This window comes from Plasmopara halstedii (assembly GCF_900000015.1).
Source record: "Plasmopara halstedii genome assembly, contig: Scaffold_247, whole genome shotgun sequence".
NCBI classification, from domain to species: Eukaryota; Oomycota; class Peronosporomycetes; order Peronosporales; family Peronosporaceae; genus Plasmopara; species Plasmopara halstedii.
In genome coordinates, this window is record NW_020187168.1 from 171,322 (window position 1) to 196,378 (window position 25,057).

The 25,057-nt window shown below is 45.7% G+C and overlaps 7 protein-coding genes across 7 annotated transcripts; 4 read left to right on the forward strand and 3 right to left on the reverse strand.

Annotated features, from left to right (window-relative positions):
• Positions 1–588: 588 nt before the first annotated feature.
• On the forward strand, positions 589–1,396 carry PHALS_04013 (uncharacterized protein; the record flags this gene model as incomplete). The annotated part of the gene is made up of 2 exons (XM_024722012.1): positions 589–726; positions 1,118–1,396. The coding sequence occupies 2 exons, from the start codon at positions 589–591 to the stop codon at positions 1,394–1,396; spliced, it is 417 nt and encodes a 138-aa protein (XP_024573132.1).
• Positions 1,397–12,659: 11,263 nt separating this feature from the next.
• PHALS_04014 (Presenilin) lies at positions 12,660–14,389 on the forward strand (the record flags this gene model as incomplete). The annotated part of the gene is made up of 4 exons (XM_024722013.1): positions 12,660–13,673; positions 13,734–14,174; positions 14,234–14,286; positions 14,359–14,389. The coding sequence occupies 4 exons, from the start codon at positions 12,660–12,662 to the stop codon at positions 14,387–14,389; spliced, it is 1,539 nt and encodes a 512-aa protein (XP_024573133.1).
• A 468-nt stretch (positions 14,390–14,857) lies between these two features.
• PHALS_04015 (Uncharacterized conserved protein) lies at positions 14,858–15,520 on the forward strand (the record flags this gene model as incomplete). Its single annotated transcript, XM_024722015.1, has 2 exons — positions 14,858–15,307; positions 15,365–15,520. 2 exons carry the CDS (start codon positions 14,858–14,860, stop codon positions 15,518–15,520), a joined length of 606 nt encoding a protein of 201 aa, XP_024573134.1.
• Positions 15,520–16,476, reverse strand: PHALS_14975 (uncharacterized protein). The gene has a single exon (XM_036407299.1). It carries the CDS (start codon positions 16,368–16,370, stop codon positions 16,170–16,172), a length of 201 nt encoding a protein of 66 aa, XP_036263013.1. The 5' UTR covers positions 16,371–16,476; the 3' UTR covers positions 15,520–16,169.
• Positions 16,477–16,626: 150 nt separating this feature from the next.
• On the reverse strand, positions 16,627–17,406 carry PHALS_04016 (RxLR-like protein; the record flags this gene model as incomplete). The annotated part of the gene is made up of 1 exon (XM_024722017.1): positions 16,627–17,406. The coding sequence occupies one exon, from the start codon at positions 17,404–17,406 to the stop codon at positions 16,627–16,629; it is 780 nt and encodes a 259-aa protein (XP_024573136.1).
• Positions 17,407–19,770: 2,364 nt separating this feature from the next.
• PHALS_04017 (uncharacterized protein) lies at positions 19,771–20,107 on the reverse strand (the record flags this gene model as incomplete). Its single annotated transcript, XM_024722018.1, has 2 exons — positions 19,771–19,971; positions 20,021–20,107. 2 exons carry the CDS (start codon positions 20,105–20,107, stop codon positions 19,771–19,773), a joined length of 288 nt encoding a protein of 95 aa, XP_024573137.1.
• Positions 20,108–20,546: 439 nt separating this feature from the next.
• Positions 20,547–20,763, forward strand: PHALS_04018 (uncharacterized protein; the record flags this gene model as incomplete). The annotated part of the gene is made up of 2 exons (XM_024722019.1): positions 20,547–20,661; positions 20,720–20,763. 2 exons carry the CDS (start codon positions 20,547–20,549, stop codon positions 20,761–20,763), a joined length of 159 nt encoding a protein of 52 aa, XP_024573138.1.
• Between the last annotated feature and the right edge of the window lie 4,294 nt (positions 20,764–25,057).

Here is a 25,057-nt window from a genome sequence, read left to right on the forward strand (position 1 = left end):
GTCAACAATTTTGATAAGGTGCCCTAAAAACCTAACAAAATAATCACAATTTTGGTTCAGTTTTGACCACCTTTAATATTAACAAAATCACCTTTCAAAAGCAGGTCAGGTGTTTTTTTGTGAAGTACGGTAAGATTCAGTGATGAGCAATACCCGCACTTCGGTTAAGGTTTATGATGATACATACCAAATGATCGCTTTCAAGCAAGTTAAACTTTAGCGCACTATAGTAATTGAGTATTTATCACACCTTTAAACTAGATTTTTCAAGACTAGATATTTTGCGAGATACTGCATTCTTGGGGTCAATCCATTTCGAATAGCAATGTAATAAGCACAGGGGGATGTAGAAGTCTTACCTTTGCTACTTGGTGATTGCGTTCATTGTAGCTAGACACGAATTTGATTGATCAACAAACGATTTTGTGACGCCAAAACTCATTATACCTATTACATGTGAGCAAATTATTTGACCTTTTCACTCTACTAAACTTTAGTTTGCGTAGTCGATCAGCGAATTGCGAATGTTGTTCGACAAAACGCAAATGCGCTGATGTTATCATCAAAGACAAGGTAAAGCAGGTAAAGATGATCGCAAATCGACTGTGTAAAGCACTGCAAAAGTTCAAAGAGCTCAAAGTTATCAAAACGGATGTAAAACCACGCTCACTAAGCTGTGCAAATACATACGGCAAAGTCGGCAACACCAAATCTGTTGTGCTCAGGGTATGGAGTGTTCAGTCTGTGAGTTTATGATCCTGTTCTCGTCTCACGAGAATACTTAGGTCCACAGTTGGCTTAAATGTGTTCACGCCACAGAGTGCCGGAATATTCGCTACGAGGTCGACAATTGGGGTACCGCAGTGTTGAAGTTTTGAACTGATTACTGATCGTTCTCCTTAACGAACGAAACCATGTTTGACGTGCTCAATGCAAAATTTTTGTTCCGAGATTTGAACATTCTGTGGTTCATCGTAGAGACCCAGAGTATGGAAAGCGGTAGCACATTCTTTTGAAAATGCAGCAATATCTCTACTTTGCTAGCGAAAGTTGCGCAATAGCGTAACAATGTGTTGTTGGAACAAATCTCCGCTTAATTCACTTCTGCAAAAAATAGTCACCACGAGCAATCCAGCGCGTTAAGTTTCAGTCTCAAGGTGCCGGGCTAGTACGCACGCTGAATGGCGATCCATTAAAATTCAGTTACGCGTGCAATTCACTTGTTTCGAGAAGTCAAGGAGCATCCACAACGCTCTGGGATGGAGGAGATTGGTCTCTATTCGCAAAAATGTTTAGCTGTTGGCGGATTGCGTGGACAAGCGCGATTTCTGGCGACATTACGGCCACTGCCGGTAAAATTTTCAGTCGTCTCTGCATTTCTTTGTGTGACGGTTAAAAAAAACGCCTGCTTGATCCTTATCCTGATCATATGTTGCGGTAAGATTTGTCGAAAATTCTGTGAAATGGCATCGTTTCCAAGTTATCAAGTCCAAACCTCCAAATACTTACATGGGCATAGAGGACATTAGGCATGTTACTCAATGTTTCTCCACTCCATACGGACGACGTGAAGTCATAATCATTTGTAATATATCATAATGCTTTGATGCAACAACAGATCCTTCGTCTTTATGCATGTAACACACCTCGCACAATTTCGACAAATGTCACACTCGTCATGTGTCGCATCTGCCAGAACTGTAGACATCATAGAAGGAATGGCGATCTACAAAAAGTGTCTATTGTTCTGATAACACCATGAACCGGAAGACCGCAAACGATAGACAACCCAGTCTTCGAAAACAAGAGAAAAGATCACTTCATCAAATCTATTAAGTGGCATGTTACTGTACAGTCAACAGCCAAATTCGTGATTGTATAATAAAAGAACCACCTTTTTTCTTAGAGGCAGCCCACATCCAGGAACGGGCCTCTTGATAGTTCTGATGATAGGGTGTCCAGTTTGCCCAAAATTCTTTTCTCTTACAGTGATTATGTAGCATCGGCTGAAAAAGGACGTCGTTTAAATATTATGCTTTCCTTGACGTATCAATCTGTGAATTTGAATGATAGCACGACTTCGATACGCTATTGCTTTAGGCTCATCTGACTCATTTCTCAATCCACTCCGCAAGCCACCGACTACTAAACGATTTTGAGAGCCATGCGTGCAATTGTTTGCTGTGTCATAGCTTTTGTGCTCCTTGATGCTGTCGTAGCTATCAACATTTACGTCGTCTCGAGAGCCATCCCCGCCATACCGTGATATCAACCTGGTAAACTGGTATGCGAGCTACCTGTCGGTAAATAAAGATGTTCCCAAATCAAGTGGTGCTCGATCAGGATAGTCTTAGTAAATAATGTGTTTTTTAGCTCGATCTAGTCGTTGAACAGAGTGTTTAAAGTTCGATCTGACCAAATAGCGTAAATATCTTGTGTTATTGTATCAGCTTTTCGCAAATGACATAGCGAAGCGAGTGATACGATGCATATACATCACGTTGTTGATGTCGATGAAGATGTCAGGCCAGCAACATAAACGCTCTTTAGACTTACGGTCTTTCCATCGTTGACAGCATCTATGAGTTTTTAAATGACAATTGTCTTCGTCGCAGCGCTCAATTCATTAAGTAATCATCGCTCTACATGCTTCAAGACAGAAACTTTCTTCTCTCGTTTTACAGCTTATTTGTCATTTTGTCGTTGTTTCGCAAAAATATTAGCGAAAAGCATTGACGTAATGCATACGAGCTCCAGCTTAAATTCATCTGAGACCACATTTTGTAATTGTTCATGACATTCTGAGTCTTTTTCTATCTTGCACGAGTATGCAAGGCACAAGAGTCCTTACATTTCTGATTCCACCAATGCACTTTTTCACAGGCAAAGTATGTCTCGGTTTCTTAAAAGCAACCGGTCGATGGAGCAGAATTTAAGCAACATCTTGATGTGCGAGCTTGAGCAATATAAGGTAATGTCCAATAACATTTTCAAGTTCATTCATTGTTACTTTTCCATCGCTGACAAATCTCAATCAACATATAGTACATGGACTTCATCAGCATCTTTTTAAATCTTTAACGATCAGCAATGGACTTGACAAAAAAATCAATATTTTGTTGGCTAATGAGTGGCTCTCATTGCGCTTCTAAGTGAGTGATACTTTAATCATATCCACTGCTAAGTACTTCCCAGCCCAAATATTGTGTCAAGAGTCGAAAAGATGGCAGCAGTAGCATCGTTTGTTGAAGATATCAGGATTAGAGGCTGCAGCTTTTATAATTGATGTAAGAAAATGTTTAGGTCAATCTTTTTTGAATGAAACCATCTACTCGCGCCAGATGTTCGTGCTGCTAGAAAAGGTAATCTAGAAGCTCCTGTAGCGACTTCAGATTCAAGTTTGGTCCCTCGAAACTAATATATTACCATTACGATCAGGGAGATAAGAAGGGCAAAACACCTTTTGTCAGTAATTAGCCACTTCGTGCTAATTTTTTTTGGCACTTGTTGACAGGGATAAGTATGTAAGATCCACATGTCAAGGCTTCCGGGTCACCACTCGACATATTTCATGATTACTCTGTTTGGGCTTGGATATAAATAAATCAAGACTTGCACAATTATAGTCCCTCACTTGCACTTTCCTGTTAATTACGTTAAACACATTTCACAGTGTTCTAAGAAGAGACTTATATCTTAGAAGACTATCCCAATCACTTTATGCATGATTGAAGGAACCCAAGGGACACAAGCCGTCCAGCTGCATGGAAAGATATTAGTATTTGCAGTAATTTTGATAGCACAAACAGTTGATATTTTTCAAAGCAGGCACAACGAGGATGGTCTTCTTTATTTGACATAAGTAAGGGTCAAAATTTTCTTCTCGCAATCTCCACAAATTTAAGGTTGAAGACCGACACACAATTGCTATCTGGAAACCTCAGCTTAATGCCATAACTTTCCGTCTTATCAAAAGAAGATTTAGGAAGACCACGACTAATTGCGAGCACTAGCGCAAGAAAGTAGAATGAGTACATACCTCAAATCAAGGTCTAACCTCTACAGCTTCCACTGGACAGATTTTTAGACTTAATTGAAAGATTTAAAGGACATTTGGAACAAAACAAATACAGTCTTTGCAAAAGACATAGATATGGTAGTCATATTCAAAATCAATTTCTCCGCGTACTGTCCACTTCTTCAACAATCAGGATTTTACATGTAATTTTTACTAATCAGAACTTTTCATGGCGTCGCACAGACCGAGTCTATCGTTTAAACAATTCCGCCAGTTGACATCAGCAAAGCGACCGTGAAGGGCTTTGAGAAGCTATGGGAGTTCGTGATCGGCTCCGGGGTGTCGGGCAATTATGCTCGACGCTCCATGATAGAAAGAAGTCAGCTGTATGTTGAGGTGCTGAAAAGCGCAGTTGGGTGAAATCGTCACTGTTCGCTTAACGTGTCACGGTGTCGAGGGTCTCTGTGGACCTCGGTGTCAAGTTTCTTAATTTTGATAGCGTGGAACGATGCTGAATCTCAGGCTTAGATTTAAGGTATTATCTCATCCTTGGTATAGCATGGTTGGAGCACCATGAGATATGAATCGATTGGAGGTCGAAGACTTTGGGCGCTACGCGCACGTCTTCTAGTGAAGCTTTGGTGAGTCATAAAAAAAGCCCGAACGGTGACTTGAACCTTGTAAACGCAATTTCCAAACTCTCGACTTTCGAGGAAAACGGTGTCATTACCTATGACCTCGAAGGGACACAGAACCAGCATCTCGGTGCTGTCCGCAGGGCGGCTCTCATGCGCGCGCATCCATGATCGGTCCTCGATCCTCGCGTGAAATACGGCTTATGCTCGGCGGATCCCTCTACAGAGGCGAAGGATGCGAACACTCGATCGTTGGGCGTCTACGGGATTGGGCCACCGGCCACTACACAAGTTGACCTTGAAAAACAAAAAGCTTTCCAAGCTCGCTTCTTGGTTCCCCAAGAAATTCTGGTAGATACATACCGCACTCAACTTCGTGTTCAAAGAAAAGGCGCTCTTGTACCCGCGATGCGGACAATTCCTGTGGTGCTTGCCCCTGGCGAAGCAACTGAAGTCGACAGAAGGCTTTTTGAACGATGGGTGCAGCGGCCCCAGAAATTTTACTCGCTGTATCGCTTACAGTTGAACCACAAGGAGATAGACGCGCGTGTGGAAAGCCATCATCGGTTTGAGTTTGCCAAACTCAAGGCGCGTTTCCGACTTCCTTCGGATTGTCGCCTTGTGGTGTATGAGTTGATACCTCCCGCGAGCGCTGAGGTCTCCACACGGATGAGTTGGCGACCGCAGCACCTCACGGCAATAACTTGAGCTTGGCTCATGGTCTTTCAGCTTCCAATGATTATTGCTAAGAAGCGCGAAGCGTACGACGACGCTGAACTATATGATCTCTCTGATCATAAGCGTCCTTAGGTCTGAGCAGCACTGCCGAAAAGGCACTTCAAACTCCCACGAGCTCTCGAAGCTGGGGTATCCCCGCTACTTCACGAGATAGTGAGCCTGACCCTGGCGACAACGTTGACCTGCAATACGTTCCACGTTATAGTGGATACCACCATTCTCGTCGATAAGAGTCGACGGCGGACGGTGACAACTGGGTCAATCGCCGTCCGGTGAGTCACGATGCTCTTTGATCTCTTGAGAACGACATCCGTCGCGATCAGGACACCGCTGGGCATCATGATGGGGTCGCATACCGCGGCCCAGATGACCTGGAGAGCTTGGAGCACGTTTTGGACCAGCTGCCTCACCTTGAGGACTATCGCGCTTTGTAAGAGCGGCTCCTAGACAAATGCGCCTCCTTACGGAAATGTGGAGCGCTTGGTGTCGTTGGAGATGCGCCTTGCGCCGGATCTCGGAACGGTTTGTGCAAGCCCACATAAGACACCGGGTGGGTGCGCATCAGTTTCGGAAAATTTAGCGTATACGCAAGGCCCCGCTTGACCACAACCTTAAAAAAAATTGCATGGGTAAAACGTTTTCAGCGTTTAATACAACCAGGTCTCCGACCTCAAAGTTCCTTTTACATTTTCTTCACCTCTTTCGTCTGTATATTCTTTTCGCATGAAGCTATCGCATCGCAAACGTGTTGTAGCTGGTAGACAGGAAGTCATCAATTTTCTGACAGACAGCGAGGAGCCTGACATTAGCTAGCAATTCAGCTATTCCTTCCCCACCAAGCCTTGCACCATTGGATGGCGGCGTCAGCGAGACGCGAGGATGAACGAGCCTCTTCACGTAAAATAGCATGCAGCCGGAAAGATGAATGCACTGCATTATTCAAAGCAGACTGTACGGGTGGCGGCATGGCGCTCCAGTACCTCGGAGTATCAGCGCAGACGCTGCGAAGGACGTACTCGACGACGCGACTAACGCGCTTAATTCGACTATCGGTCTGCGGATGGTCCGCTGTTGACATATTCAACTTAATGCTCAGCACCTTAGAGATCGTCGACCAAAACATCCCAGTGGAGTGAGTTTCTGTCAGAGAATTTAGACTCCAGGAGTCCATGTTGTCGAAAAACACGATCCACAAACAGTGTCGCTGTACCCACACCGTCTACGGTGTGTGGCGCCTCCGCAAGTTGAGCCATCTTGCTGAAACGGTCGCCAAAGACCACGACACATGTGTTGCCTGCCGAGTCCTTCGGCTGGCTAAACACAAAGTCGATATCTATGGACTGCCAACATCCGGAGGGTACCGGCAAACTGGCCAGCGGTGCCGCCACCCTTTGGAGAGAGTTACACCCTTTTACGTGTCAAACACGTGCGCACATATATGCTCGTCCATTTGTATAGCTTGGGTCACCAGTAGTGGCAACTCACATAGCTGTAGGTCCTTTCACGACTGATATGACAACTGAGTGGGGTGTCGTGGGTCTTATAGAGGATACAAGACATAAACGGTATAACTGCAAGGAGCCACAACTCGTGGCGTATCCGTCAAATCAGTGCTATAATCCAGCAGTCCATTATTCAAAGATTATCTGTGCAACCGTGCACGCAGTCACGACGACAACTTCTGTTCAGAGTCTCCAAATACCTTGCTTCTGAGAGCCCGTAGCAGCGCTACGCACATATCATCACCCACAAACATGGCACGGATCAAATCCGTCACGGACGACGTCATCGTCGTGATATGTGCTAGCTCATAATTTGGTATGCTTGACAACGCATCAGCCAAAGCATTCTGCTTTCCTGGCTAAAATTTCACCTCGAAGTTATAATCTGTAAAGAAGGAGAGCCTCCTAGTTATCCTCTGCGAGTCGCAGCGCGTGGCGATGCATGATCTGTGTAGATCACGAACGGCCAAGAGCCGAGTAAATGAACCCTGAACATGACAAGTGCATACTTCATCGCAAGAAATATCTTGCCGCGGACTGGGTAGTTCCTATTTCCAGCCTAAAGCTGGCGCGATTCGAACGCGATCAAATTATTTCGCCCCTCTGTTTGCAGCAGTGCACAGCCGATGGCAAAGTCAAAAGCATCACAGACGACACTAAAATGGCGATCGGGGTCTTGCAATACCAGCATTGGTGCATGAAGGAGGCTATCTTTGACCCTGTCAAAAGCCTTCCGATGATCGGCGGACCAACACCATTCTGTATCCATCTTAAGGAGGTTAGACAATGGCCGTGTCATTTCCGCATAATTTGCGTTATGCTTGTGCAAGAAGTTGGCGAGGCTAAGCTGCTTGCGCAAGTCCTTTCGATTCTTTGGAGCCGACCTGTTCACAATGTCCTTGACCTTAGCAGATCCGCTCGAAGGCCACTCTTCCCAACGAAGCACCCTAAGAAGGGGATTTTTTCGGCGCCGAAGATGCACTTGTCTGCATTAGCATACAACTTATTCGGGCGCATGCACTTGAGTGCCGCTCTTGAATGAAGAATATGGTTTCCTCATCCGTCCTACCGTGTCTCGCACGATTGTAGACGAAGATGTCGTCGAAGTATGTATGTGCATACGCCCGGCGCAAGACGATTAAATGTTGCTGGTGCGTTTGACAGCCCTTGAAGCATCATCAGCCACTCTTCATATTGTTCCGAAGAACTTCGTTTCCAGGAATCGGTGTCTGTGCCGAATGGTGGCAGCTTTTAGCTTATTGTAATTGTGAGCGATACACCACTTGCCATTCGACTTCCGGACACAAAACGTGGGTGTCGAATGAGGAGACTTGCTCTCACGCACCATTCCTGCGTCGTGCTTCACTCAGAAGATAGCGTCAATGACGTCGCGCTGCTCCTTGGGCAGAAAATATCGGCGTTTTACGCAACATTTTGTTCGCGGAAACAGGTTGATCTCATGACACACACCTCGGTCCGAAGGTAGGACCGGCAGTGGGTCTTTGGAGACGTCGTCTTGAAATACCTTTACCAAGGATAGTAAGGATCCGAAATTCTTATCGATCGAAGATTAAATTCTTGCGCTCAGCACCCTCTTGGAATCCTCCAGGACAGCTTCGTTCAGAAGCGACGATGAGTTGATCTCCTCTTTCGGTAGTATAATGACCACTTCGGCTAAGTAGCCTACCTTCAAGGCACCGCCGAACGCTTTGAGGGGCATCTCGTCCAGCTCAAGGAGAGCATCCACCACAGGAATAGCCTCGAGGTTGTTGTCACCGTCTCCCTCCCCCGTCATACCATTGACGAAGGTGTGTAGCTGTACGCTAGAAACATTCTGCGTCTCCGGCGTCTTTGTCGCCTCTTCATAGAGGTTGTACGTTTTGACGAGGCCACTGAAGACACGCACTCAGCTTCGTCCAGTGTTAGCCCCACTCCCTGCTCTACCGGAGCCCTGATGAGATTACCAATATCCGATGAAGAGCTGCTAGCTCCGCAGTCTTCGTCCAGTGGATAACGTGCCACTCCATGCGCATCTGAAGAGCATTACCCAAGATGCCTCGGCTCTCGTCCGACCGTGCCTGGCGTGCAGTGACTGCTTCGAAGCGTAAGCAGTACTCAGTGGAATACTTGCCACCCCTCGTGCATCACTAAGGTCGCGCCTCCGATGCCTTGGACCGTGGCCGGCCTTTCACGAGTGGCACGCAGAACTGCTCCGATACTTAAGCAGCGTTCAGTGGATTACGTGCCACTCCACGTTCAGCATGCTTGCCATACTCGATAATCCTGTCTGATACATCTTCGGTGTTCACCTACCCGGATACTCCAATCTCCAGCACATTGACCGTCTCGGTCCTGTGCCCGTGCCAATACCGCGTTAAGCAAAGGTGACTTTATCACTCACCAAAGCTCCACTAGGAGACATGCGTAGAGACCAAGGCCTTCGACCTCTAGTTGATCCGTGGTTCATAGTATTCCAGCCATGCCATACCAATGATGAGGTCATACCTCAAATCCAGGTCGAAGACTAAGCAGCGTTCCACGCTATCAAAATCAAGAAACTTGACATCGAGGTCTACAGGGATCATCGACACTGTGACACATGTCCCGTCGTTTAGTGAACAGTGGCGGTGTCACTCACAGCGCTTTAAGCGCCTAAGCATACAGCTGACTTCCTTCGATTGTGGAGCGTCGAGCATAATTGCCCGATGCCCCGGAGTCGATAAGGATATCCGATGGCTTCTCAAACCCCTCCATGGTCGCTTTTACGACCTGCATAGACGTTCCGTGTTCAAGAGCACGGACCTCTTTGGGGCTCGGCCCTGCTTCTCTGCTGACCTCTATTTTTTTAGGATCGACAGAACTCATTTCTCTCCCAGTAGAGCACCCCGCGCCTACCGGTTGTTCTCGTTTCCCCGCGACAAACCAGACTGGTGAGATTCGGGGCGTCGGTAAAATGAACATCTACGTGCTTTGCGCAGGGAAGAACCAGTCCGATGGTAACGGGTGTCTCCACGGACAAAACACCGTCGGGTGTATAAACGCTGCCGGGCAGCTCGGAGCTCTTTCTCCTCTCTCTCAGGAATGGCTGAGATCCATTGGCTCAGGCCCGTCGACGAGCTCTGGGGGGTGCATTCCCACCAAGTCGTGTCAACTTTATGTTGAATTCGGCTTTCAATGCCACATTCACCTCTTCTTTAAAAGAAGACAAATGCACACGGAAGACTTTGATTCTTGCCACGCCAGTGCGGAGTCCCTCCACAACGCCAGTTATTGTCACCGCTCTGGGCTGCCATCCCGGAAATGAGAGTACGCAACTGACCACCAACTCCTTCTTGCCCTGTCGGGCGGCAAGGAAACGCGATCGCACCTGATATCCTTGATTAGGTGGCGAGAACACTCGCAGAAGCTGCAGTTTCAGTTTCCAGGAAGGAAACGCCGCTTCAACCGGAGTGCCGCACGTCAGTGCCCATTCTCGTGCTCGACCACCGAGCTTGGAGATAGCTAGGACCACGCACTGTTGCTCGGTCTGGAGCATGGCGGACGCCATGGCCATCTCGGCCTCCCTCACACAGAGCAGGAGATTTTCTTCATCAGTGGTCTCGAAGATCTTAACACTCACCAATGAGCGGCTTGGGTTGGGGTGTCATCCGTCGTCGACGGTGGCGTCATGGACGCACTCGACGCCTGTAGGTCTTCTATCAGAGCATTTTTATTGCCTGAACGCCCCTAGGCGCTTGGTGTTGCGCGCCCTTAGGGCCAAGCAGATACATTAGCTTTTTAAGCCCGTCCTGCATGCTCTGGAGCAAATAAGAGAATTGATTCATCTTCTCGGAGGGTCAGTCGTAACGACTTAGATGTTGATTGACTGAAAGCTCTACCAAGCGCAGCGGAGCAGCCGTTGCTCTTTCGCTTAGAGGAAGCTTGGTTAAGGTCGGCGACCTTCGTTCTATACTTAGAACCAGTACGAGTGTGGCGGATCGCATCCACTTACTCCAAAAGTAAATACAAGGCTTACTAACTCTTTCGTTTAAACCGTAAACTGTATTTCTCGATTGTATGCCGCCTATATCTAAATCTATTAATTTTCCTATCTATATTGTGAAATCGAATTAAATATATAACTACTGGCAGGCCCGTACTGATTTCTTCACACGGTTGTGTTGCCACACCATCTTGTGTGACCAACACCCTTCATACATAGTGATATTAGCTTCTGGCTTTGCGTCGCTTTAATTAGTGTCTGGAGCTGAAATAATTTTGCTCGAAATACCCTGTGTTATCATAAGCCCTTCGTAATGCATAGCGTGATTACCAAGATTTGAATTCGGTTTGAATGAGTAGGATGGTACTCCAAAGAGCAAGAAAAATGTAGGCTGCTAGCCTTCATCACGGTGCTTGACCCAAGACATTTGAAGTCCGTTCAAAATCCAAGGAAACGGTTTATAACGTACGTTCATCATATTAGGTACGTACTTCGTGTGCTCTTCACAATGACTAAATTTCATTCAAAGACTGAGGTATCAGGAATGTAACTTACATACGCCTTTAAGAAGTCGTGCAGAAGCTGAGCATGCGGTCCAAGCAGCAAGATTCCTGTGCAAATATGAAAACCTCTCAGATCCTTCATGCCATAACATGGCTGCCTGTAGCAGCCGAAGGCATTATTTTGGGCTTTACGTTAGATTTAAGTAAGTTAAAAATTTGCTAAACAATATCGGCTTTTTTATTAATGATTACTCCTTCCATGGCTATGGGCCACAATTCCTTAACAAGCAGCCCATTTTATCATCAAAAGGTAAATTTTTGAAGATCAATGTACCCCTTACAAGCATAGATTCGATGAATTGATAATCAAAAGGTCAATTTTGTTCGCTGCTTTATATGTTTCAATCTTTGCCTTGAAGGTTCAATTAGCAACGTCTGATCTTGTTAGTAACAAGCATCTGACAAGATAGGCTTGTCGTATTGCACATGCTATCTCTGCTATTTGTATATATTTATATTTACTAATTTCTTTATTTGAATATGAGGCAGTTGTCTTTTCTACTGCATCATTACTCTTAGACAATTTACGAATATGGTTATTCTGCAACCAGAATTTGGCAGGCTAAATACAAAATGTAGGCTTAAAGACATTGAACAGACTGGTGAGTAGCCGATGTGTGAGCCGCGAGGTCCACAATATAATGCATAAAAGTGTATTTTGGTGAAATGTTAGCAATTAATAGAGCACATGCTATGATCTTCTTCGTTTGCAAACTTTGTGATAAAAGCAAATGATGTCACAAGAGATTGTTCTGCTCTTAACTTCTTTCTACTATTCGGCGTAATTTACTGTGGCCTATATACGAGTCTTTGAAATAAGAGATCTTTTCGTTCATACTAAAAGCCAGTCAAATTTGCCACTTGAAAACGCCAATCGGACAGACTGTCCTGTCCGTCAGTTTTCGTCTTTTTTCGCCGTAGCATCGGCCAAATGTCAAGAGCCGGCCCATGGTCCCGTGCTGACGACATAGCATCGACTCGACAATACTTAATGGGATTGCACTCGTGAAACGACCGTAGCAATATCCCCGAGCTGTTGATGCAAAATGATGCTTGCTGTTTTTTCGATTTCACATACTATGTTCTACAGGTAGTTGTGTGCAAAAAATCCGACGCAAAATTGTAAAAGCTTATGCATGGTTAGGGGAATCAACCTCTACTGAACTGTCTATACAGTTCTGGACAGCCGCAGTTTCTGAGTGTGGCAATAGCAAACCGTTGATGGCACAAGTGCGTGCCGAGGAAAGTGTCATGCCTCTGGATAATACGGCGCTGCTCGCGAACAGCAACTATGACAAGATATCGACACCTGACTCCACTGATTCTCCTGAAGTTCGACAGTCAAATTCTCAGCATCAGACGAACGAAGAGGAGACACCGGCCTCTCCAGATGAAAGCTATGGTGACCTCATGCACGGCATAAATTCGTTCTGGGCCATTGTATTTCCAGTCTGTGTAACGATGATTATTGCAAGTCTTGTGGTTGTCAACTACCGAAGCTCCAGCATTGAAGCTTCCATGTCGACGTACCTTGTGTATGGTGACTCTGGGACTAATAGTAACTCTGGGCTTGGTGAATCGCTTATTAATGCCGTGGTTATTATTTGTGTCATTGCTGTGCTAACCTTTGGCATGGCACTGCTGTATAAATTTAATTGTATGAAGTTTCTAGGTGGTTACATTATGTTTGCCTCGACAGCCATTTTGAGTTTTGTCGGCGGGCAATTGGTCGATGAAATTGTCAATCGACACCTTGGATGGGCAATGGACTGGCTTACATTTCTTTTTGTCATGATCAACTTTGGGTTTGTGGGTGTCATTGCCATCTTTTATCAAAAAGGAATTCCAAAATTTGTGCAGAATGGGTACCTCGTTCTTGTGAGCGTCATTCTCGCGTGGCAATTTAGTATGTGGCCAGAGTGGACAACAATTACGTTTTGCGTAATGTTTGCATGCTATGATTTATGTGCAGTTTTAACTCCATGTGGTCCGCTCAAGTATCTCATTGGACTTATTCAAGAGAAACAAGCACCATTGCCTGGTTTACTTTACGAGGCTGACGTTCGTGATGGAGTTGCCCACGACCATCATCGACAACAGCGACAAGAACAGCGTCGACCAAAAAATCCACCGACTCTTGACGTAGCTGATGGTATTTCTCAGCGTCAGTCTTCGGGCACGTCGCAATCATCTAGTAACGACGAGGTTATGGCTGTCGTACCCAACAGTACCCATGTACCCCTTCCACCGGTACCGGTACCGGTACCTGTAGAGGTTTCTATACCCGTAGCACAGACTATCGATGATCGTACTGACTCGTCTCCAATACCGGTACTTTCGTCCAGTCGACCTCGAAATGTAGCTGAGTCCAGTTTTGTGACTTATGAATGTGAAACGCTGGAGTCGCTTGTGGGTCTACTTACGCGATTCTATGAGATGTTTAGTCCAGAGGATTCGTGGAAAGCTCCGCAAGTCGCTGAAAAGTTCTTTTCAACACAAGACCGGCTTTGGTTATTAATTTTTCACAAATATTACGTCTGCTCGTGCTCGATGGACATGCCTTGCCCTGTTCAAGCAAGACGGGATCGTCGTGAACGCCAACGCGCAGAGGAAGATGAGGACGACAAGACAATAAAATTGGGATTGGGAGATTTTATCTTTTACAGTGTGTTGGTTGGACGAGCCGCTATCAAGGATTTTTCAACCTTTGTGGTTACTTTTGTGTGTGTTGTCATGGTACGTGAAAATTGGTGTCTGTAAATGTGTCAAAATCTAATTCTTTGTTGTTTTTAAAGGGCCTTGGGGGTACACTGTTTCTACTGGCTGTGTTACACAAGGCACTACCAGCGTTACCCATTTCGATCTTTTTGGCCACAATATTTTATTTTTTGACCGATTTCATCTTTATTGATTTTTGCAGCTTCATGATGGTGTTTCCAGCTGCAGTATAGGGAATATTAGGCATTTGCAAAACGACTTAGTGTTTGGCATCAATAGAAGCATGACACATGACATAAGTCAAGAACTTTGCCACATGATATCGATGTTGCCGCGAATAAACCTTTTGTATATTATACACTGGTTGAAATTATAACCTCTATGTCTCTCATCAAATATGCTTTCGTCGGTAATTCTGATACTGACAACAAGAAATTTGTACGAATCAAAAATTATCGCAAAACGTAACACATAAGCATAAAACATTCCTAAAGGCCCAGAGAATCGACGTAAAATACGGAAACTTTGAAATTGTAAAGTAGCTGCATCGACTGACGGCTACGACTTGTTCAACGTTACCACCATTCCATCGTAATTTACGACCTCATTAAAATTTCTTAAGACTGTTTTAAACATTTGCATCACATTTTGTCAAAAATTTCGATTTATTCTATTCTGAAATTTGCGCAAAAACGAACGGAATGGAGTTGGATCCTTTGGATGCCTACATGGCTTCTCTCGAACTCCCATGTGGTAGCCAACTACTGCATATCACACAAGCAAGAAGTGATTATAGTGCAAAACGATCTCTTACCCCCAAAAGTATCAATGTAGTCGTGAAGAATCGCCGCTATCGTCGACTACAGCAGCTCGTAAAAGACACTTCAGACGACGATTCTTTTTTTTCAGATCGCATGATGCAAATGCGAAGTCCAGCGCTATTTCACTTCCATTTAGGACAATATCTCGGCCTAAAGAGAGAGTCTACCTTGTTTAGCAATAATGAAGGACAGAAATTATCATCTTTTCTATTAGAAACTTGTCAGCGCCACGAGATGGAGATTCGGCGGTTGAAAGAGCAAAAGACGTGGACAACATTTGTTGCTGTAGACAAAAAGTATGAGAAACGACGACTGGAGAAGTTATATGAAGTTGACAATGTTGAAGAAGTAGAAGAAGACGAAGAGATGACACTGTACACAATTCAGGAGCGACGACAGCAACTGATTGAGATTATGAAACACAGATTTCTCTCCGGGATGGACAGTGAATATGTGAATTATGCAGAGATCGACGCGAATGAGGAACTGGACGACCTCGATGAGATGCAACGCGACGCTGAAGATCGCTACTTCGCCGAATAGACAATAAGTTATGAAAGTCTGATGGTAGACTGTTCTAAGTCAATGCATTTCGATTTAAATTCTTTCCTATGCAGTTCCATATCCAAGCCTAGACAGGAATAGCAGCATGAACATTTGGCGCAAGTAGAAGTGTAATGCAGTTCCAAGTTTTTAACTGGCGATACCACGGCTGCCATCTGATCAACTCTTGACACAATATTACGGTTGCGAAAGTGCAGGCTTGACTTAGCATTGGATGTGATTAACGTCATACTAACTCAGAAATGCTATGAAAGCCACTTATTAGCCAACAATGCTGTGTTTTATTTTTCATTGCTGATTGCTTAAGATTTACACAAGTGCTGATGAGCTCATTGTACTACATATTGATTGAAATTTGTCAGTGATGGAACAGTAACAATGAATGAACATGAAAAGGTCATTCGACATCTCTATATATTACTCAACTTCGCACACCACGATGTTGCTTGAATTCTGCTCGAGTCACACTATGCCTTTGAATCTGTGCATTGGTGGAATCAGGAATGTAAAGACGCTTGTGCCTTGCATACTCGTGCAAGAAAGAAAGACTCAAAATGTCATGAAGAATTGTAAAATGTGGTCGCAAATGAATAAAAGTCGCAGCCTTAACAGTCTCTCTCAGCGTTGATCAAGCGAAATTATTAGCAAAACATGAGCGCGAGCATTGACGTAATGCATACGATCGATCAAAAGCGCATACAGCTCTGCTGCTTGAGACAGCGACAAAAGGATAAATAAGCTGTAAAGAGGAGAAAAAAACTTCTGTCGCATACCAAGTAGAACGATAGTTACTTACTGAATTGAGTGCTGAGACGAAGAAGATTGTCATTTAATAAACTCAAAGATGTCGTCAACGATGACACGGCCGTAAGTCCAATAACCGCTTATTTTGCCTTCCTCACATCTTTGTCGACATCAACAACGTGATGTATATGCATCGTATCACCTGCTGCGCTATGTCAATTACGAAAAGCTGATACAAACATATGAAATGTATCTATTTATGCTATTGTAATCAGATAGAACTCTAAAGCATTCTTTTCAACACCAAGACTGAACCGAAAAAGCACAATTATTTACTTTGATTAGCCTGATCGAACACCACTCGATTCGGGAACATCTTTATTCAGGTAGATCTCATACCATTTTTTCAGGTCAAAGCGGATGTCAGAGCCGTCCGTGTACTCAAGGATTCTGGACAAATCATCAGATTTGATGTCTTGAGATCTCCAAAACGAGAAAACACTTGTCTTGTAAGATTCGATTTGATCAGGTTGCAAACCTTGTAGCTTAGGTATGTCGATGATTCTCTGAGCCTTGGTCACGTTCAGAAGGAAAAGTTTCTCATCTCCAGCATCTGCTACCGATTGTTGCAATTTCTTTTTCGGGTCGACATCCTCTAAGGCTTCTAGTTTCTTCGCGAGAAAGTCACTTCTCATCTTTTCTACGACAGAACGAATTTTGTACCATCGTTCGGGGGACCCTTGGATAACATTTGATTCTTCAGCCATCCGGAAGTTCATTAGCATCTGCGGATTGAGGGGAAACTTGAAACGTGTTTCCAGGACAAACTCCGTTTGTGCTATGGCATACGAAGCCTCTATTTGATTAACAACGCCTGTCAACAGATGATCAAATTCAAAATTGGCCCTTTCTTCATCTTGAAGTGTTTCCTTTTGTGCTTTGGATGTCGCAAGTATGTGCTCTCTCAAGTGGCGGGTGGTTGCCATCTTCACGCGATAAAACTCGTTTTCGCGATTCCTCGCAGGTATGGCGGGGGTGGCTTTCGAGACGACGTACATGTTGATAGCAACGACAGCATCAAGGAGCACCAAAGCTATGACACAGCAAACAATTGCATGCATGGCTGTCAAAATCGTTAAGTAGTCGATTGCTAGCGGAGTGAACTGAGAAATGAGTCAAATGAGCTTAAGGAAAAGAATATCGAAGTCGTTCTATCGGTCAAATGTCACAGATTGATAAGTTAAGATACACAGAACACCAAAACGACAGCCAATGCTACAATCTTAGTTTAAGAGAAAAAGTATTTTGGGCAAACTGGACACCTTGGTATCAGACCTTCCAAGAAGCATGGTTTTGGATGTGGGCTGAGAAAAAAAGTGGCATCTTATTTTTAATTATATTATTCTGATACAATCACGAATTGACTGTTAACTCAACAGTAACATGCCACTTAAGGGTTTTCTCGTGATTTCGAATATTGGATGGTCTGTAGTTTGCAGGCTCCTAATTCGTGGGTACAATGGACACTCTTTGTGGATCGCCATTCCTTCTATGATGTTCCTAGTCCTAGCAAAAAAAACATATGACGAGTGACATTTGTCGAAATTGTGCGAGGCGAGTTCTTAAAAGGATATGTACACACATGCTTAATCCTTAAAAAACAAAATTAAAAAAAGAATAAACTAAACGTGTGCACCCAAAAAAACAATGAGCGAAGTTTAAAAAAATGCTATTAGCTAAGACATGGTATCGAAGGTTTTGCATTTTGCTTTGTTGAGTTGTACAGGGTATAAGGCTGTCAGAGAGATCAGGTAAGCTGGTTTACTGCTTCAACACCGTGTATTATTGCTTTTGAATTTAGTTGAGGGTGGTCGACTGGCATCATCGCTACAAAGATATTTAAGCTATTTTAATGTAAACAGATGCTTTCTCGAGAAAGCAATTGCGAGTCCTGGGTAGAGGAACTAGAATTAATGGCAAGCGCATCATAAATGTTGGATGTACTGTATATTTCACGACTCGATAGACGGATGCTGTCGGTTGGGAAGCTTACAAAATGATGCGGTTAACGTGATGAGTTTCAGCATTCCTCATGTGTCTGCGGTGGCATAAGCAGTACTGTGGTACTGGGCAAAAAGGCTGGTAAGGCCTACGTGATTGACTGCAAGAAAGAAAAGCTCTGTTCATAGAGAATGCAGGTTGACAACTAGTGGGAGCTCTGGCATGCTCACATGGGAGCGTTACGGCTCAAGCGTAGCGTGCCACGAACGGTAAGCCAGCTGTGATTTGTGACATCAAGCCTTTCTGTGGTGGATGGATAAGGAGAAGTAGACCGTGACACCATTCCCATCACGATCGACGTCCAAGTTGTAACGGGGTAACGTGTACCCTTGTATGAAAGGACGGGTCGCACAAGATGGAGCCACCATACATCGATGTGTATTACAAAGCGAGTGTAATCATACAGTTGTGTGGTTTCACCGTAATTAGAAGCTACCACTTGGCAGGATTGCCACTAGTAATGCACATTACTATGTCAATTAGTTGTCGCTATATTAATGAGTGATAATTTATTCATTAGGCAAACCTACATTATTGGCGGCTTTACCGCAAGTAAAACAATCAAATACAGTTTTGATTTTGGACAGAAGTGCTCGTTTGCCTTTGTCAAAGTTTTGTACTTCAAAGTAGTGGATTGCTATCCGCTACACTCGAACTGATTCCTGTATAGAACGTAGGGTCGGTGACCTTAGCTTAGCTTCTTTTAAGCAAAGAGCTTCGACAGTCCCCCTGCACAAGACATTACGCGTGTTGGAGTCAGCTCACACTGATGTGATGGGGCCGATGCGAACGGTTACAAAAGGAAGTGCACTTTATAAAAAAGCATTTCTGGATAACTACTCAGGTAATTTGGCTGCGTACTTCATGAAGAATAAGAGCGAAGTTGCCATTAAGCTTGTCGTGATCAAGGCACATTTTACAAGAACCAACAATGAGAAAAAATCAAGTGTCTTCACACTGATAAGGAACCAAATTCGTTAACAGGAAGGTGTACTCGTCACGGCATCATGCGCCAGCGTACGATACCATTCAATCCTCAGCAGCACGGAGCGGCTGAACGAGAAAACCGTACGGATGGAGAAGGCTAAATGCATGCAGCACTACTAGGGCGTGTCAAACGACACGGTAGGCAGAAGCTGTGAGCATCGCACTGTATCTGATCAATAGGTAGGTTTTGAGGAAAAGCCGCAAATGGAACAGCTGCGTAGGTTTTATCTCCAAGGGTGCGCTCACGTCGACAACGCAACAAGGACGAAGCTTGATTCCAACAAGTTTAAGTGTGTGTTTCTCGTATACAAATGGATACCGTGTCTACGACGTGGAAGCGTCTAGTGCCAAGGTAGCACCATCAGTTAGGCTTGACGAGTGTGAAATAAACGGTATGTACGATACACTGTACCTTGGATTGAAAACGATCGCATATGCTACCAAAGAGAGGAATGCAGCAGTAGCTTCAATTCTGGTTGGCCGACGTCAGCTGCCGATTGAATCCATTCAGATCGTCGAAGAATCCGTTCACGGTTATTCGATGGATGAGGTCGAGTTGAAGCTAAATACAAATGTGCACCAGCTTCTGGCACTGGAAGTTGAGACGCCGACTGCAAATTAACTGGTAGACCCGTGCCCTGCGATCATTCAAGGAGGATCATTTGATATACCATTCGCTGACAGAACCATCAAGGCGTTCTCGAAAGACACTATTTCTCCTAGATGGCTTGGGAATGGATGATGAACAAGGGTCAGACGAGAGCAACGGTCCATAATTCCCAAAGTGTCAAAGAGACGATAAAGATGGATAACTTGCTGACGCAGTATTAGCATATACGGAATGGATCGACGGCGCTCGTGACACTCATGCACGCCGGAGCAATCACAAGTAGTGATGTGACGGGGAAACACGTACCCTTGTATGAAAGGGCGGGTCACACAAGATGGTGTGACCGTAAATATGTGTGGATAACACAAGTTAGTATAATCACACAATGGTGTGGCTACAACGTAATTAGAGCCCGCTACGTGGCAGAATTGCCAGTAGCTCTCCCATCCATCGGCAACGGTGCGAAAAGAATATCTGCTCTGGTGACACGCCCTTGTAGCGCTGCATGCATTGAGCCTTCACCATTGCTGTAGGGTTTAACCCCAACGACCGTTGCCGATCAAATTTATTGAAATTGTCGAAGAATCCGTTTACATTTATACGATGGATGAAGTCGAGGTGAAGCTGGATACAAGTGCGCAACAGCCTCTGGCACTGGAAGATGAGACGCCAAACTGGCAGATAATGCTCCCTGCGTCCGTTAAGGGGGGGTCGTTTAGTATACTGTCTGCGGACAGAACAATCAAGGCGTTCTTGGGAGACAGTATTTCTACTAGATGGCGTGGGAGTGGATGATGAACAAAGGATAGAGGAGCAATAGCCCACCATCCCCAAAGCGTGAAAGAAATGACGAAAATGGGTTCCTTGCTGACGCAGTAATAGCATATACGGTATGCATCGGGCGGCGCTCGTAAGCCGCAGCAGTCACAAGTAAATAGGTAATGACGTGGCGGGAAGCAATGTCGGCAGAGCCTCTTAACACAAAAGGAACTTGCTCGCTTGAATGCTAGAACGGCTCATTATATTGGGCTTCGGTGGGTATTTAGCCAAGAAGTCTAACGAGAGTGGCCGGATTATACGCTAGAATGCGCGGTTGGTGGCTAAATATAGAATTCTCCGTGGCGAAAATAAGCCCAATTCGCGTCTTCTTAGCGTTAGAAGTCGCAGAAGCTCTTGAGATGGAACAATGAGATGCAGACACCGCACTCCTGAACCGCGAACATGTACATTACGAAGTGTACCAGGCTGGATATTGCCTATGTGGTACCACAGCCGCCAAAATTTTAAGAGAATCCAAGAATACAACACTGACGAGCTGCGATTAATGTGCTTTAGTACTTAAAGACAACACTCTTGCATTGAATCGTGCACGTTCACGGACGCTGATCGGTGTAGCAACATCGACGACAGGCATTCCGTATCAAGCGTGGTGGTCAGGATCAGAATGGTCCCGTGGTGTTCAAGTCGACTTTCATAGAACATTGGCGCTTAGCTATGCAAGAAAAGAGAACATAGTGCCGAGCTTATGATAACAAGGGGTACTGTAAACTCGCGCGACGTTAAAGGGCATGGGTGACGACCAGGACTCTGCTACTTAAATCTTGGAAGGCAATCAAGGGGCAATAAAGTTGGCAGCGAATGCTGGTTATCATACCAGAACCAAGCATATATATATCAAGTATCGCATCACGGGAGCGAAAGTTGAGAACGGTACGGAAGGACTAGACACGAAGCACCAAATTTTGCGAATTTGTTTACCATGGGACTCTGGACCAAGACGCTCATCTTTCTGCTGAAAGGACAGGTACCAATACTAAACTAGAGTCTAATTGGACACAACATTAGCAGAGAGTGGAGTGGTATGATAACGCCACTCAGCGGATGTACATTACAAGCGATGACTTCACAAGAATTACGGTGATGCGTATGGCAAGATTCATGGTTACAGATATGATACGAACGATGTAACAGTTTTCGTCGGTATATATAAATCAGGTTTCACTCAGTAGGCTTACAGGCAGCACAGTCTAGTGAACTAAGGACTTTACAAATATTTACTTTGCAAACTAACATGGTACCCCCTTCATTTACAAACATATGCATACAGCACATGATACAGCGAGGCTGCAGTAGCGTTGCGCTTAGAGGAAGCGTAATTTTAGTCACCGGCCTTTCGTTCTATACTTAGAACAAGTACGATTTAGCGGATCGCAATCCAAGAGTAATTACAACCTTAACCCAAGGCTAAAAACCCTTCCATTTAAATTCAGAACTGACATTATTAGTTTTTATCTGCGGCAAAGCGGCCTAATTTTAAATGCATAGATTTTCATAAATATGTATAGTAAAATCTAAACACATGTATACCTACTGGCTTTCCAGCCCCTACCGTATTCTTGTTTGGGTGTGGTCACACCATGCCCATCTGGTGTTACACACACACCTGTTACCAGGGTATGTGTAACCCCGTTACACTCTCCCCGATTAAGAATGAGAACATTTACAGTCCCAATCGATTTTTGCATCAACGAGGCTTGCGTGTCCGTTAGACACTGCGTTGGAACAAAACGACTTTCGTGCTCAATGACACTGAAGTCACCAAGTTTGCTGGTTCTGACAGCGAACACGGGCAGAGCATGTCTTCGTCTCCCGCACGCGGTGTAATGTAGGACAGTGCATTCGCGGCACCGAGGGATGTAAATCCTTGGCTCGATGAGCACAAGCGTCGCGCTCCGCGCACGCTATCCGTGACGAGTGACCTCGTTGAGGATGTGGAGGTGGTCGACTACGAGTCTGATACCCCCTTTCCCGCATGGGATGTCGAGGAAGGCGAGCTGCGCCAGCGGCGTGATACGAGCCCTTCTCACGCCTTGCGGAGCTCGTGTACCTTTTCCTGACTTCTCGTCACCTGCGTGGTGTAATCACCAATGATCTCGATGAGGCGCAGAAGCGGCAGCTGGAAGCCGCCCGTAAGGTGGCTCTGATGCGCGCCCATCCACAGTCGTTCATTGACCCTCGTGAAGAATATGGCTTCCGCCCGGCGGATCCCGTTGTATAAGCAAAGGGCGCGGTAACTCGATCGTTACGCCTCCATATCATCAGGCCCCCGGCCATTACGGAAGATGAGCTTGCCGAACATAAAGCTTTTTGAGCTCATTTCTTGGTTTCACAAGAATTTTCGTTGGAAGCTTATCGCACTCGTCTGCGTGCTCAACAAGGTGGCTCTCGTGTACCCGCACTGCGGACAATACCCGTAGTGCTTGCCCCTGGCGAAAGCGCTACAGATGACGAAGCGCTCGTTGAGCGATGGGTGCAACGGCACCGCAAACTTTCTTCACTGTATGCCTTACAGTTGAGCCGCAAGGAAGTGAAGCGACACCTCCAATTTGAGCTTGCCAAACTCAAAGCACGCCGTCAACTTCCTTCATATTGTCGCCCTGCGACGTATGGGTCAACTCCTACGCTCCCGCAAGCTCTGTATCTGCGACCGCAAGAGCTCAGGGCCGCTGCTTGAGCTCAGCTCATGGCGCTTCAATTTCCCTGGCTATTGCCGGGAAGCGCGGGCCGTCTGATGACGCGGGGCGTCCTGATCTTTCTGATCAAAAGCGTCCACGGCGACTTGGCAATCTTGCCGAATTGGCGTCTCAAACTCCCACGAATTTCCGGAGTCGGAATATCCCCGCCACTTCGCCAGATATTGGGTTTGACCATGGTGATGACGTTGTCCCACTAGACGTTCCACGTGATAGTGGACGTCACCGTTCTCATCGCAAAGAGTCGGTGGCGGGCGGTGACGACCGGGTCGACCGCCTTCCGACGACTCGCGATGCTCTTTGAGCCCTTGAGGACGAGATCCTTCTTGATCGGGGCTCCGCTGAGCGTCATGCTGAAGTAACATATCGCTGCGCGGACGCTCTTGAGGATTCGGAGAGCGTCGTGTGCCAGCTGCCTCACCTTGAAGATTACCGCGCTTTGTCGGAGCGACTCCTAGCCGTGAAGCAGGCGAATGCGCCGCTACAGGCGACGATGAAGCGCTTGGCTCCGTTGGAATTGGAGATTGTTGCACTCCGTGCTCAGAACAAGTTGCTGGTTCAGATTCTGGGTGGCCGAGGGCCCGTAGGATTTGCTCTGGCGCCAACGCTTCCGCGTTCACTTGCGCCGGCCCCCTGTACGAATTATGCAAGCCCACATAAAACACTAGGTGGGTACACACCCGTTTTGGAAGGTTTTGCGTATACGCTAGGCCCCGCTTGGCCACTACCTTAAACAGTCCAATAAACCGTGGATGAAGCTTCGTCCTGAAGATTATAAAGGCTAGGAAGGTTTTTAGTGTTTAATAAAACTAGGTCTCCGACTTAAAGCTTTCCGCATTGCCTCTTCCTATTTCATCTGCATATTCTTTCTGCAGGTCTTATCTTTCAGCTATCGGATTGCGAACGTGTCGTAGGACACTCAGTCTGGTAGACAAGAAGTCACTGACTTCTTTGCGGATGGTGAGGGAGCTGACTTCAGCTAGCCGTTCGGAATTTCCTTCCCACAAAGGCCTGAGCCATGAGATGGCGCTGTCAGCGGGACGCGAGGGTGAATCATCCCGTTCACGTAGAACGGCGTGTAGCCGGTAAACGAATGCACTGCATTGTTCAGCGCAAACTCTACGAGTGGCAACATGACGCTCCAGCCCCTCGGCTTCACAGCGCAGGCGCTACGAAGAACGTCTTCGACGACGCAAATCACCCTTTCGGTTTGACCATCGGTCTGCGGATGATCCGCCGTCGACATATCCAATTTGGTGCCTAGCACCTTGAAGATAGTCGACCAAATTTTCCCCATGAAACGGGGTCTCTATCAGAAACAATCGAATCTGGGATTCTGTTTAGTCAACAAACACGATCCACAAACAGCGTTGCTGTACTGACTCCATCGATGGTGTCTGGCACCGCCGCCAAATGAGCCATCTTGTTCAACCGGTCGGCAAATACCGCGACACTCGTGTTGCCCGCCGAATCTTTCGGCAGGCCAGACACAAAGTCCAAACTCATGGACCGCCAGCATCCAGTGGGTACCGGTAAGCTGGCCAGCGGCGCAGCCGCATTTGGAGAGGGTTTTACCCGTTG

Bases quoted from the DNA above. Each gene is read 5' to 3' on its own strand.
- PHALS_14975 (XM_036407299.1), bottom strand. From the start codon at position 16,370: ATGACAATCTTCTTCGTCTCAGCACTCAATTCAGTAAGTAACTATCGT.